This window comes from Chlorocebus sabaeus, chromosome 11 (genome assembly GCF_047675955.1).
Source record: "Chlorocebus sabaeus isolate Y175 chromosome 11, mChlSab1.0.hap1, whole genome shotgun sequence".
Lineage (NCBI taxonomy): Eukaryota > Metazoa > Chordata > Mammalia > Primates > Cercopithecidae > Chlorocebus > Chlorocebus sabaeus.
In genome coordinates this window covers 88,503,692-88,518,781 of record NC_132914.1, presented here as the reverse complement: position 1 = coordinate 88,518,781, position 15,090 = coordinate 88,503,692, and the positions used below count along the sequence as shown (strand labels likewise).

The 15,090-nt window shown below is 34.5% G+C and overlaps 1 protein-coding gene across 3 annotated transcripts in view; it reads left to right on the top strand.

The window, feature by feature from the left end:
- The first annotated feature begins 1,423 nt into the window (after positions 1 to 1,423).
- The window catches only part of DCN (decorin), a 37,673-nt gene continuing 24,006 nt past the window's right edge, over positions 1,424 to 15,090 (top strand). The window contains exons 1-2 of one of the 3 annotated variants that reach the window (XM_008004232.3): positions 1,424 to 1,624; positions 5,698 to 5,941. In XM_008004232.3, the coding sequence (XP_008002423.1) occupies positions 5,731 to 5,941 (211 nt within the window). In that variant the 5' untranslated portion in view covers positions 1,424 to 1,624; positions 5,698 to 5,730. Of the gene's footprint in view, positions 1,625 to 1,688; positions 1,706 to 4,728; positions 4,913 to 5,697; positions 5,942 to 15,090 lie in introns of those variants that run through there. The other 2 variants (XM_037996719.2, XM_008004231.3) reach the window with 2 other exon arrangements.

Sequence of the window (15,090 nt, the reverse complement as noted above, 5' to 3'; positions counted from 1 at the left end):
TGGGCGCAGGGATTCTACAAACATGAACACAATGTCATTCCTCCCTTGGAGTAAGACATGTATATAAATAATTACAATGTGAGGCAGGAGTGATTATATGTCATCAAAAAGAGATAAATGCAATATAAGGAGAGTTCAGAAAGGAAATTAATAAATTCCAGGTAAGGGGATCGTGAACTTTCGCACCAATGTCCAGGGACAGTAGTGATTGCCTTTGTCTAAACTATCAGAATAACTAGATACGTGGTTATTAAATATTAAAGAGATGGAGAGTAGGGTAAATTGTTTACCTGGGAGACTAAGCTTCGGACATAAGGCAAACTATAACGTGGTAACACCCCCCCCCCCTCCTTAGACACCCACTCAAGAATTTAATTTCTCTAAGTTTTATTGAGGAAAAAGAATATTTACTGTGGAAGAATATACTTTGATGGCTGGAGGAGGGAAGGAAGAAGGCTGGAGGATGGGAGGGGGATCCTCTCGTGTTTCACAGCTGTTGATTTCCAGTTTCCACCTGGTAACAGCCTAGGGGCCAGAGCATAATGATACAAGTCAAAACACAGAGATCTACACAGAGACAACTAACAGCATCCAGCAAGGGAATTATAAAAGCTCAAAAAATATTTCCAGTGGCTAAATAAATACCTTTCCTTGTAGTTGCAGTTTGTTTTTTTTTTCATTACTGAAATTTGGAAAGACACATAGACTCTATTGCCCTTTCAAAGTTCTAGTTTTCATAAAAGTATAATCTATGAAAATCAAATTTTTCATGTATAGATGACGAAACTATGTTGTGATCAACTACTAGTTTTCTATGTATTTCATTTAAAAACTGGTGGACAATGAGAAAGATTTTAAACTATGATTAATGAAAGTGATAGATGACATACTTTTCATATAAAACCATGGCTTTCTTTCAGGACACTTTAGAAATATGTCCAAAATACACAGAGAAACTCCACAGCATAGTGCTTGAATTTACACAAACACTCCAAGGCAAGTAAGAATCGGAATAAGTAGTTTCACATAAGGCTACTCATTTATTTTTGCAGTCCGCATTTAAAACAACTACAAGATTAATTTCATTCCATTTTTCTGGACTTACACATCCTGAAAGCAAGAAAAAAAATGCCATTTTGGAAGTATATTAAATACTACTTGTAAACAAGGCTAGAAAGGGTGGAGAATGAAATGGGATGGGGGTGGGGAAGCAAACCCTTTAGTTACAATATCTTAGGGAAATGAATCTACAATAAGACAAATTTCAAATCAAGTTGTTCCACTATACTACATAAGCAGTTTAGAATTTTAAGCAGATGCAAAAAGAATAAAGCAAATGGGAGGGAAAAAAAGGCCGATAAAGTTTCTGGCTACAATACAAGAGACATATCATTACCATATGATCTAATGTGGGTGTCAGCCGGATTGTGTTCATTGAGGGAAACCTTATTTTTTAACTGTGCTATGGAGTAGAAGCAGGAGGTTTTCAACCTAGTGACAGTCACAGAGCAGCACCTACCCCCTCCTCCTTTCCACACCTGCAAACTCTTTTACTTGAGCTGAATATTTAGTGTAATTACATCTCAGCTTTGAGGGCTCCTGTGGCAAATTCCCGGATTAAAAGGTATGGTTTTCAATAATTGTCCTGAACTCTGCTACAGACTAATAAAACTTCGGTCAAGTTGCGAGCAGAAGGGATTATTTGGTGAGAAAAAGAAAAGAAAAAAAAAAAAAAACTTAAACTTTTATAGTCTTTATGCAACATTTTAAACAAGTATTATTTGAAAACAGAAGTTAAATATTTGATAAAATGATTGAATGTATTGTTTTATTTCTTTCTCTTCTGTATTTGCAAAGATGCTTCTTAAAAAACTGTAACTTAACACCATGACTCTCTGTATTAATGTTTTTGTGTTTGTATTAATGAATGTTTAGCTCTTTAAGAGGTGGTAACCGAAAAGTGTTCTAAAGTAGGACATTTGTAATTGAGCTGTATATTTAAAAATGTATTTTTCTCCTGAATTTTTGTCTGCTTTAAGAACTTTCAAAAGCCCAGAAGAACTAAACTCTGGTGATTAGCTGAAGATACCTAACGTATATTTCTTCAACCCCAGAAATCAATAGAAATTATCACCAGAGAAGTGAAAATAAACATTGAAAATATTTATGTTCTTAAATGCCTAAGATATTAAAGAAGCTGTATAATTTCTTAAATGTAAAGTGTCCCAGTCAGTATCTTCACTGCAAATGAAATTTTAGGATACATTCACTATAAAATGAGGATGTGGGTTAATTTTCTAATTTTAAAACAGGGTAACACAGTGACCACTGGTTAAGTGGGCTCCCAGTGATGTAAATACCTGTGGCTTTTTTTTCCTGTTGCTGTTTCTAACCAGAAAAAGAGCCAAATGCCCCCTATAGTAACCCTTGCTTGTGGATAAATGTTGCTTTTAATCTTTATTTTAAAATTATATATATATATTATTGAAATTTTTAATCATCTAGCGCTGTAGGATTTTAATTTTGCTTTTGCATTTACAGCTTCACTTACCTCTTGAGGGTTAAATTTTGTCTTTGAAAGTGACACTAAAGGCATAGATGACATAATGCAAATGTTGATCTGAATGATACAGTTCATTTAATGGGCTTAAGTAGTTTTAGGAACCAGAAATTATTATTTTTGGTAAAACATTTGTAAACTATGGCAACTAGCTTTAGTGGAGTAGTGATATTACATTAGTAATTAGCATCTTGGAGAGTGTCATGCATTTTCAGACTATTTAAAACAGTTTCAATAAAATTTAAACAGCATATCATCTCAATAACAATCTCCTTGGTTTCTACTTGGACAGCTGCTCTTTGCTCTTTATATTTCTGATTAATTAAGGAAAGAAGGAAATGACTAAAGGATTTATCAGTATTGACAACCCACATGAAATGTTTTAAGATGTTGGGTCTTCAAGTACCATGACACTAATTTAAAACAGATGATTTTATGGAGGATTTTGCACAAAGTTTCTGGACATGCTATTATTTTTTCACAGTACAGTCAGGGTTAAATGCACACACACACACTCTCTCACACACACATGCGCACACACACACATGAGCAAATGCAAGTGAAATAAAAATCGGTGATTGAAGTTATAAGCTGCCTGTCTATATTCAGCTTCAATCAAAAAGAATATTGTTTGGAGAATTTGTGGCATTTTAGCAGAAGTAAACAAACATAAATTATAATACTATTTCTCTCAGCTAATACTCAACACTTTCTTTTTGTGGGTTGTTAGTGAAAAAAACAGGCATGTTCTGCTCTGGAGAAAAGATTACAAAGCGACATCTGCATTAACTGTCGTTGCTATTTATTAAATCTGCAATTACTTGGCTTCATTTTTCTTTTAAGCTTGTAAGACATTAAATATGCAAGGCTAGCAAGCCTGTGGTAAACCATAAACATTGCATTTTTAATGGGAAACAGATACAAAACCACTCCCTCAGATACAATTCAAGGGAACAGGCTGCCAAAACAAGAGTCTTCTCTTAAAGGGAAACTCAGTAACCGAGTGGGAGTGAGCTCCTAGAAAAAGCTTAATGTTGAACTTAAAGTGGCAGTGTGAAGAATAATCTTTATGATATTTTGTTAAACCAAAAGCCACAAGCCTGTATTCAACATGTGCTGCCTTAGACACATATCAGTAGTAAATATAAACTAAGAACAAAAATGTAAGAAACTGAAAAACATTTGTTTCTTCTCTAGAGAATCTAGGCAAAAATTTCCAGAATATACCTTAAGGTTAGAACATACAAAGATCTTTCTTTTTTATTTTCTTTTCTCTGTCTCCTTCTTTTCTTTCTTTCTTTCTTTTCTTTCTTTTCTTTTCTTTTCTTTCTTTCTTTCTTTCTTTCTTTCTTTCTTTCTTTCTTTCTTTCTTTCTTTCTTTCTCTTTCTTTCTTTCTTTTCCTTTTTTAAAAATATGCTACAATTGGATAATGACTCAAAACAGTTCTAAAATTCTACTTACGAACGTACAGCTTTAATATGGATTCATCTAAGTGTATAATTCAAGGTAGAGATGATGGGACTAATTATCTACTATGATGGGACTAAATATCTGCTAAATATCTGCCATGTTTTGGAGATATCAGAATAGTTTCAATGCGATTTAAAAAATATTTTGTCTCCCAAATGACTTTGTTTCTATATAATCAAGTACCTTTTGTTATTCAGATTTATTACGATTTTGTCACTCAGATTTATTTAGTGCACTTCAGTTGATTTAACAACATAGATTCGTGCTTGTGGAATGAATGGATAAATATGGAATACATTTATCAAAAGAATACTTAGTTTTTTACAAAATGCCCTGTTAGCAAAATGAGATCATATATACAGCATATAAAAATCAGTTAGAATTTTCCATATGTGTTTATTAGCTTATTAAAAATAATGTTTGAGAAACTAGGAAATTGATTTATTTTTTAAAGCCAATCTTGCTTATACCAAGTTGAGGTTTTCAATCTGCTAACTTTTTTATATCAGAAATTCGATATAGAAAAAAAGCTAATTTTGTGTTTTAAAAAATCAGACTGATTGCTTGGAACAAATGGAGTAAATCGTCTTGTCAATAAAGTGATGGTCAATTGAGTCATTTGTGTGCAAAATATTGTGCAAGGCCCGGGTACAGAACAAGGAATAATAAGACACGCCCTGAAGGAGTACATCGTCTAGTGGAGGGACAGACCAAGCACGCAAAACAAATTGCAATATAATGTGATAAGTTCTTTAAAAGAGGTAAGAGCAACGTGCTTTGGGAGCAGAGAAGAGGGAGAAAGCAGCATCCTGCCTGGATGAGCCAGGGGACACAGAAGACAAGCCCACTATCTCATTTAATCTTTACAACACTCTTGCAAGGTCGGTATTCTACATGGCAAGTAGTTTTGATTGTCAGGGTTCAGGTGAGGACTGGGAATGGTGTGACAATGAAAGGAATGTGGCTAGAGCTATTAATTCATACCAATTTGTGAGTGGTCTGACATATAGCACAGGGACTGTGGGCAGTATTGATAGGTCAAAGGAAGTTAGTAAATGGTTTGTAGTAGAAATTAATAAGATGAAATTGAATTTTTAGAGGATGATTCGGGCAACAAAGTGGGAGATGGACTGAAATAGAGGAAATATGCAAGGCAGAGATGAATTGGAAGCTCTTGTAGTAGTTTAGGGAGAGATAAGAAAGGCCTGGACCAAAATAAATGTGGTAGGATGGAGAGATGTGACTGGCTTCCAGAGATATTTCTGAAGCAGAAATTGGAGATCTCCTATATGTATAGAGAGAATTTTATTTGACCATGGCAAGGCTTGTGTTAAGTGAGCATTGAAAAGTCCAACATGATTTATTATCGTGACAATTTTGCCAACAATTTGAATATATAGTATACATCTTAATTTATACTGAAAATTCAAAACAAGCAGATTTAAATAATATTTGGATTTCTCATCCTAAGTAAATAGCTGTGCAAATGATACTATAATGTACCCGATCATGTTTCAATACATTTTTAATGCACTGCTTCCTGATAATAAATGAAATATTATATTGCACCTTTTCTCTGTGCTCACTCTATTGTGGCATACTATATAAGAAACAACACACAGATTAGGCAGTGCTACTCTTCTTCAAACTCTCATTTGTTTCCTAGGTTCCCTGGTTGTGAAAATACATGAGATAAGTCATGAAGGTCACTATCATCCTCCTTCTGCTTGCACAAGTTTCCTGGGCCGGACCGTTTCAACAGAGAGGCTTATTTGACTTTATGCTAGAAGATGAGGCTTCTGGGATAGGCCCAGAACTTCCTGATGACCGCGACTATGAGCCCCCTCTAGGCCCAGTGTGCCCCTTCCGCTGTCAATGCCATCTTCGAGTGGTCCAGTGTTCTGACTTGGGTGAGTGGGATGCAATTTCTCTTTACCTACCTTATTTGTTTTGTTCTTGGGAATGGCAACTCTGAGAGTTTAGCATTTTCGGTTTTAATCTCTCCAAATGTGAGACACAGTGCCACCTAATGAGGAATAAAGGAAGCAGAACAGGATAGAAAGAAAAGTAGCATTGTGGTTCTCTCTCTCTCTCTCCCCCTCTCCCCGCCCCCACCCGTTCCTCTTCCTTTTTTCCTCTATTACTTTGCAATCTTGGAAAAATCACTTTAAAAAATATTTCTGAGCTTAATATCCCTTCTTCTACAAAATAAAATTTTGAAGAAAACAGTGTCTTATGTTCTAAAATTTCAGAGTGATGGTTTAATCTTAATTCTATAACGTGGTTTTATAAAATATTAGATATTAAGAAAATCAGGTCAGTCTCTCTACTCTTCACTTAGCCCAGACAACAAAGTTTCAGCATTACTAAATTGTAAAATATGCAGTTATCAAAAGCAAAACTTGTCAAATTTTATGACAAAATCTTATCTTTCAATTATCAAAATACTCCTTTCATCTCTGAGCCTTAGTTTTATCTTTACTTTTGACATTTTGTAATCCAGCTGCTTATATTCTTTAGAAAGTTTCAGAGGAAATATTTATCACTAAGGTATGGTGTAAATATTCAATATAATCATGTTACATATATCTTTAGCCTAACACCCTAAAGACAGTTTGATTTATCATCTTTTCAGAAAAATTTGGTCTGGAAATTCCAAGAGCATTACACTTAGAAGATAAATCTCCAGAAAGATTGAAGCTCAGTGGATGGGCCAAAGGGGAATGAACTCAGTTTACATGGCAGCTGATTCACATTCCTCCTTTGGAAGGGGTGTATTTTCTTATTGGAGATGAAAAGAAAAAAAAAAAATCTTTATATCATGATTCCACCATGTGTACTTCCTTCTGGAGGAAATCCCATACTATGATCAGGCACTTCTTTCAGAAGTCTTATATTTACTCAGAACATGCTTTCTAGCAGTAGTCTGCAGAAGAAAAATGCCTCTAGCTTCTACAATTGGAATAAACTACCTCTAGGAACCTGGAAAAACATAAAGTGGATTCAGCAGTAACAACTGAAAAACACTCGAAATAGCTTCTTCAACACATATATTGTATAGCCATTTAAAACCCAAATACAGATGTTATGTAAAGGTTTTGAATAGGCCACAGAATAATTCCAGTGGATTGATTGGTTCACTCATTCAGAAGCTATATTGGGAACCCATCATGGATGAACTCTGCTCTAGGCATGGGGAGGAAAGGATGAGGAAGACAAATATGGCCCTAGTTCCTGTGGATCTTATATTCTAGTGGTGGTGACTATTACTTTTTGAATTGTGTATTCACCACAGGGGAGATTGGATTACTCTTCAGAAACTTTGTAAGTATCTAGAGATGACCTGCATTATTGTCTTGGGCAGGAAAATAACAGGGTTGAAAAAAATCTGGACAAAGAAATCACCAGTTGATGGATATACACAGGATAATCTTTTCTGAAGTTACTAAAATGGCGAAGTTCCCCAAAAATGTGATGCGAGTTAAATTTCACTTTGCCTCTGAGAACAAGTTAAAAGAGTGTATTATTATTTTCACTACATATATTATCAAAAATGAAGGGTTGATGTTTTTAAGGAAAGCAGAGTTGGCCAGTCACTTTAGTGAAGTTTTATTTTTTCATAAATATAGTTTGTCTTTGCTTCCATGAAAAATAGTTCATAAAGCTTGACCCTGATGAAAGCACTGGGCATAAGTCTATTGTTCAAAGCGAAACAACAACAACAAAATGTAGTCTTAGGAAGCAGCAAATTCACTGACTTGGGACCTTTGTGATCATTTTGTTGTTGCTGTTGATATTGTTTTGTTTATTTTGTTTTGTTTTTAGATGAGAAAGTTTTCTACATGTTATCTTTTTTCTAGGAGCTCAAAGTGTACATCATCCCTTTATTATGGCTAGGTTTACTGACTCATATACTAAGGAAGTAGCTAAAATTATAAAAATAATTTGTCTTTAAAACCATATTTAACTAAGAGAACTAAGTTCCAATGAGCAGTGGTCTCATACGATGTATTTTCAATATCTTAAAATTTACAGGTGAATATTTAAATATACTATAAATTTTAAAATCAGATATCTCTAAGAAAATACATTTCTTAAAGGGAAATGAAATTCGCTTGACTTTAAATAAAACCAAATGAACTCATTTCATATTTTTAACTATTATCTAACTCTTTCTTACTTTATGATGCTGGCAAGCTGTTGAGAGCCTTGACATCTTCATCGGTAGAAAAATCACAGTCTTAGAAATTTAGTACCTGTGTCATAGCAGCAGCTTCAAGCAGTTTTAAAATGATATGATTACATGCAGTAACAGATTAAGAAAAAAGAAAGCAAGCAGGGAGAAATGGACCACCTAATTCACCATAAATGCAATATAGTTGATTTTTTATTTGTTTTATGTCCTCTAGTGATATAAGCATGAAGGTTGAATTATTATAAAAAAGAAAATAAATGCAGAGCAGTTGGGGATGCAAATGTTAATGCTTATCTGTATCAAAGACTAATGTTGTCTTCAGGATTATCCTTGGTGGATTATCCTCGGCAGACATTTAATGAGCAGAGAGAAGCTACAGTGTTGAAGGACAAAAGTCCTTTGTCATCTTATTATCTAAATAACGTTTAATACAAATACATTTTTTAAATTAAAATGTTTGACTACTTTTTCCCACTAAGAAATATTCTTGGCAAAATGAAATATCAAAATTTTAAACAATTCTTTCAAAGCTGAGAAGTCAAAAACTGTGAAATTAAAATTATGTAATTACTCTGTAGGGTAATTTGAGGCCTCTGGAAAATGCGTGGACTGTTTTAGTCCCTAATTCTAATTTATCAGAGTAGTATTAAAATGTGTTTTTTTCTTTTTCTTTCTTCCTTTTTTTTTTTTTTTTAGAGGATAAGGGATTGAGACAGTAAACATGAATTCCCCATAGATATTGGTCAAGTTGTTTCGTTGAACTTGTTGCAACTTACCTTGTAATTGGAACCACAATCTTATGAGACCCATATCTTATCTTCTTTTATCTATCATATTAAGACATAAATCAGTTCCCTCTTAATTACAGCATTTATTTCAAAAAGTAATATTATAAATAAATGTAGAGTTAGCAAATTCAGAAGTCTTTCAGTTACTTTATAATAATAAATCCACAAGGTAACTTAGTCTTTTAAAAATCAAAAATTTTTTTAATGTTCTGATTTTGATTGGATTTTCTATTTTATATGTTTGGCATCCTGTAGGAAGACAGCTTCCCTTACTTAGGTACTCTTTGACTCAGCCATTCATCTTTGGATCAGGTGCCATCAGGTAGTATAATTTGGTATGGACTAACACCTCATTACTGAAATGCAAATCAGTCCTGACAACTCAAATAAGAACAAGTATTGTCTTTTGACTAGTCTCCAAATTAAAATTATAATTCTTGATATATTTCTTATAAACAAATTTCAAGAGTTGAAGTGTCTCTGAAAACTATTTAGTAGTGGAAAGAACTTGGGCTGTGCAGTTAAACAACTCTAATCTCAAATTCTGCTTTGCTGTTTACTACCTGTAACCTTGAAACTTTCAAAACTTTGTTTCCTCATTTGACAAATGGAAATATATCTTATTTCACTGGGTAGGAATAGAAAAATATATGTACAAATACTTATTATAGTAACTGTTACACTGCACTTACCATTTCAGGCAAAGTTGGCTAAGAACATGAGGCTGTTTCTGGTATTTCCTTTCATTTTTATTTATTTTTGAGAATAATAAGTATAGGCCATATACTTATTAGAGACTGTCAATGACTTATACTTATTATTCTCAATTCAAATTATATCATATTATACTAATTGAAAATAAGCCATATCCTTATTAGAGACTTATTAAGAGTCTCTCATAAGTATATGGGTTGTCAAGCTAGAGACAAAATAGTACCATCTCTCTCCACCTCTCTAAAGAGGACCACATCATCTCCAAGTGTAAACGGACAAGGATAAAAAAAATGTGCATTTACTAAGCAATTGAATGTTCTCCAAACTAATATTCCTTTGAACAAAATGAGTTTGTTTGATTTGAGAACAATGAAGGATTTGACTATTTTATAATCATAAATGATTCACACCCCCACACACTTGGCCCTCTAGAAATGGTGCCAGAAGATGAAACACATGTAATTTTGCCATATGGAAGCATTACAAATAACTACTGGTTTCTAATAATGTACGTTATAATGCAAATAATGTTTTAATTTTTTAAAAACTCAGAAAAAGTACAACCTTTTAAATTCTATAGTTGCTTCTTATTCATACTCATTTTTCTTGAACTAGTGAAAAATTTTGTCAGAGGTTACCACTTGGGACATATTGTACTACAGCTTCTCGCTTGGCTGAGGAAACTGGTTTTCCAGAAGCAGACCTTATACAAGAGATAAATGAACCGTTACACTTCTCCCGTGAAATCAACCCAGAAAAATAAATTAGGACAGTTTTGTAGAGGGACAGACAGAATGCTAGATGCTCAGTTGCCTTTATCACTTATGTCTGGCTCTGCAGCAGCAGGGGTGTGAGGTGTTCCTCATTCAGGGTTTCGAATGCAGCAAAAGGGTGTTTCCAAAACATGATATGGGAAGGAGGCTGTGCACAGAGTATGCCCACTGGATTGCCTAAACTGACATTGGGTAGGAGTGGAGTATGCTTTAGATGAAGCAAGAGTAATGCTCAATGTGACCCAAAGTCTCCCGAATCAAGGGGTTAAAAGATGGAGAGGAGGAAGAGAGGGAGTCAAGAAGGCCAAAGGAAGCGTCTGTCTCCTTAACCTGACTGACAACTAACATAACCCTGGTTTCCTTCTCAGTCCCCAGGAGGGAGAGAGAGGCAGCTGTGTGGGATCAAGGCATTTTGTGAGACTGCAGCTGTGATTCATTTTCCTTTGGAAGAACATCCCTAGCTCCAGGGGATATAGTGGGAATTGGTTAGCTAAAATATCAATTCCCTGGGTAAAAGAGGAAAACTATGAGACCTCTAATCTTCACTTTTCTCCTTCAAAAGAGTGGAAAAAGATTACACAGTTCCTCAGAAATAAAAAAAAAAAAATGAGTTTGCAATTCAGTCTTAATAAAAAGAGAAAGCCTTTAGCATATATACTGTAACACTCAAGACTCAGTTACTCTTGACTTAGTCTGTGGACTGCTTTAACTTCTGTAGCTTGCCTACTTCTGCCTTTTTACTGTAATCTACATTTGCTGTGATTATTCTATACTAATCAATTATATATACGTATCTATGATTAAACAGTATCTTTTAATTATCTTTTTATGTATCTATTTTATTGTTTTCTTCACTAGAAAAGAAGTAGTGCAATAATTTATCTTTGTACAACCTCTACACAATAAATTGCCTTATACTTTGTAGACTCTTTAAATATCAATCAATGATTGATGAATGAATACACGAACATATGCGTGGCTTGGTTCTTGAATTATTGCTTGGATGAATATTCTACAATATTCCTCACTCTAGCAAGCTGCAAAGAGAAGGGAACATGTCTGATTGAGAAACAGAAGTGATTTCTCAGTGCATCCTTGTTCCTTCCCTTTAAGGACAACTGTAAAACCAGGAAGCTTAGAAATTCCTTGAGTTTGACTGGAAAGAGAATAGAATTAAAGAGAAGAATTGTTTATGTCTGAAGCCTGGTCTAACTGATAATACAGTCAGATTGCCATTTTTAAGATGGAAAGAGGGAAACATGTCTGCCTTGAGCAGAAAAGTTTTTTTGCTGGGGCTGGAGCTCCTAAATATTATTTTGGTCATATGCCCAAAAACTGAAGTACACCACCAATGTCCCAATTATGAAGTTGAATACAGAATTATAAAAAAAATTGTTGAAAGTAAGAACAAATTTTAGAATTTGGACTCCTGCCACATGGCAAAAAAAGCATGATGTTTTAAGACGACCTGGTCTTTGTCCAACATGATGTTTACCAGATTGCTGACATTTGCTAACAGAACAATGCTATTCATCACTGGGACAACCAAAAGAAGGGAAGAAAAAAAAAAAAAAAGAAGTCTATTTCTTACTAGTCTTTATTCAGAAATGATTTTTTGGTAATGTCTTAAGTAGTATCTTATTTGCTTTAATAAATAACTAGATTTTAAAGAAGATAAAACTCCTTATAAAAAACTGGGAGAGCAAATATCTAATCCAGGCTACCTTGAAAATAGTGTGTTTTAATGGAAAATTTAGAATTATGTTAAATAAAGGCTGCTCAATGAAAAATAAATGTAGGAAACCACTATGCTCCTATTACTACAGCTGAATGAACTTTACCCCAAAACCTGGTGGCTTAAAAATAATTTAATTTGTTCATGACTTGAGGTATGGAAAATTTGGCAAGGGCTCTGAAGGGCTGTTCTTACTTGGGGTCACTCTTGCACTTGTAGTCAAATGTTATCCGAGATTATAGTCATAAGAAGGCTAGCCTGGGCTGGACACCTGAGACAGTTCACTGTCATAACTGACAGTTGCTACCACTATCGCCCACAAGCTTGACTGTTCTATCCTCTGGATTGCCTCAGGCGGCTTCTCTTTTATTCTATGGCCCCTGGCTGTCCCAGAGCAAGCATCCCAGAAGAAGTGGGTAGCAGCTGTACAATCTTTTCTGACCTTGTCTCAAATGTCATGGTGTTTCAGTCTATTGATTCCTAGAGGCATAAAAAGACCATCCTACATTCAAAGGGAAGAGAGAGGAATTAGATGCTACCTTCTAATGGTAATGGGACAAATGCTTATTGTAGAAGAGGATGTAGGATACAAAATTTAATGTATGGCATATTTGGAAAATATAATCATCTGCATATATACTTAGATTTATATACATTTCTAATGAGAAGTTTGAGCATAATTATATATTATGTAGAGAAAGCCCACAGATATTACATGTCCCCCATGAAGGTCATTATTTAATAATTACAAACTACATTAAGATGTTAAATAATTATAATTACATTAATTTATAAATTAACTTCATAGTTACTTAATTCTTCTACTTAAGATTGTAAGAAAAGTATTAAGTCATATCTTGATGACTTTGTTTTCATTATGGAACATTTTTTGGATGTAAATTGAACCTGGCTAATTGATACATACAATTTTAAATGCTAACATTTTACTTTCTATATTATTTTCTGAATAACCATAAAATTCATCACTATCAATAGGAATTATTGAGTTAAAAATCACATACAATTGAAACAATCAGATATGCTTAAAGGCAGAATTTAAATTTATTTAAAAGTTTAAAAAATTAAGGTAGGATAACTGTTTCATTGAATACTATCAGTTTTTATATGTTTTGAAGATTAAGTTTACTTCAAATAAGCATTTTTCATCATCAGAAATAATCTTTAGTCCTAGTGTATTTCTACCACAATTGACTTCAGGCTTAGTGTTTTCAGATGAGGAAATGGAGCCTGAGGAATGCTAACTTACAGATTCCGGTCATCTCTCCTTAATAGCCGAGTTGATTTTAACCCAAGCCATTCTGACTCTAATGATGTACAAACAAAGAGTAGTATTTTATAGATTTGCAAGAGTGTAGCATTTGCCACCATTAAAGTAGGGTTAAATTGACAAGGAGCAGTTTTTGAGGGGTCTAACTATTCAGTGGGGATCGGATCATATGCTTCCTAAACTGAAGGCTTATCCAAAGGCAGAGATAGGACGACAACCACCCCAAAGGCCCTGAACTTCATGGGAACAATGATGAATGCAGAAAGAACAGGAAATAACTGTAAAGAAAAAAACATTTCAGGACCAAGATCTTTAGATGAACACCTTGTGTTTGACATACCTGAAAAACAGATTTCAGTCTCTAGGATAATATGCATGGTGATTGTACAGAAAAGAAGGAGTTACATATGAATAATCAGAAAGATTATTCAGAAAGATAATGAGAGGAACACCCTCTATTTTGCTTATTATAATAATCATAGGTAGCAATACTTGAGACGCTGCTATGCACTATGGTAGGAGATTATTTTGTAGCATAACTTATTGAATTTTCACAAAAATTCTGTGAAAGACTTAAGAAAACTGAGGACAGAGGGTTTAAAGAATATGTCTTCTAATTTTTTTTTTTTTTTTTTTTTTTGAGACAGTGTCTCTCTCTGTTGCCTAGGCTGGAGTGCAGTGGCACGTTCTTGGCTCACTGCAAGCTCTGCCTCCCAGGTTCACGCCATTCTCCTGCCTCAGCCTCCCCAGTAGCTGGGCCTACAGGTGCCCGCCACCACGCCTGGCTAATTTTTTGTATTTTTAGTAGAGACAGGGTTTCACCATGTTAGCCAGGATGGTCTCTGTCTCCTGACCTCGTGATCCACCCGCCTCGGCCTCCCAAAGTGCTGGGATTACAGGCGTGAGCCACTATGCCCGACCTCAATATGTCTTCTAATCTTAAAGATCAAGAAGAGGAACCAGAATTGAAATTCACATAACAGTCTTATAAAAAATTGTTATTATAGGAGCATGTTTAAATATGAAAATTCTACAGAATAAAATGACCCCATTGTGTACCCACAACAGAGCTTCAACCAGTGTCAACTAATGCCACTATTTTTCTATCTCCACCCACTTCCATATCATTTTGAAGCAAATTCCACATATATGATTTTATCTATCAATACACATGTCAATATGTTTCTCTGAAAAATAAAGCTCTCAAATAAAATAACCATATTTTATAGCTTATTTACATGAATCAGGATCCAGATGAAGTACATACATTGCTTTTTTAAAAATAGCTTTTTTAAATTTTGTCTTTGTTTTTGAGACAGGGTCTCACTCTGTTGCCTAGGCTGGTACGATCAGAGCTCACTGTAGCCTCAACCTCTCCTCCCTCCCAAGCAGCTGGGACTACAGGCTTGTGCCACCATGCCCAGCTAATTTTTTGTAACATGGGGTCTTGCCATGTTGCCCAGGCTGGTGTTGAACTCAGAGGCTCAAGCAATCCACCTGCCTGAGCTTCCCAAATTTCTGGAATTAGAGGCAAGAGACACAGCACCCAGCTGAAATGTCTCTTAA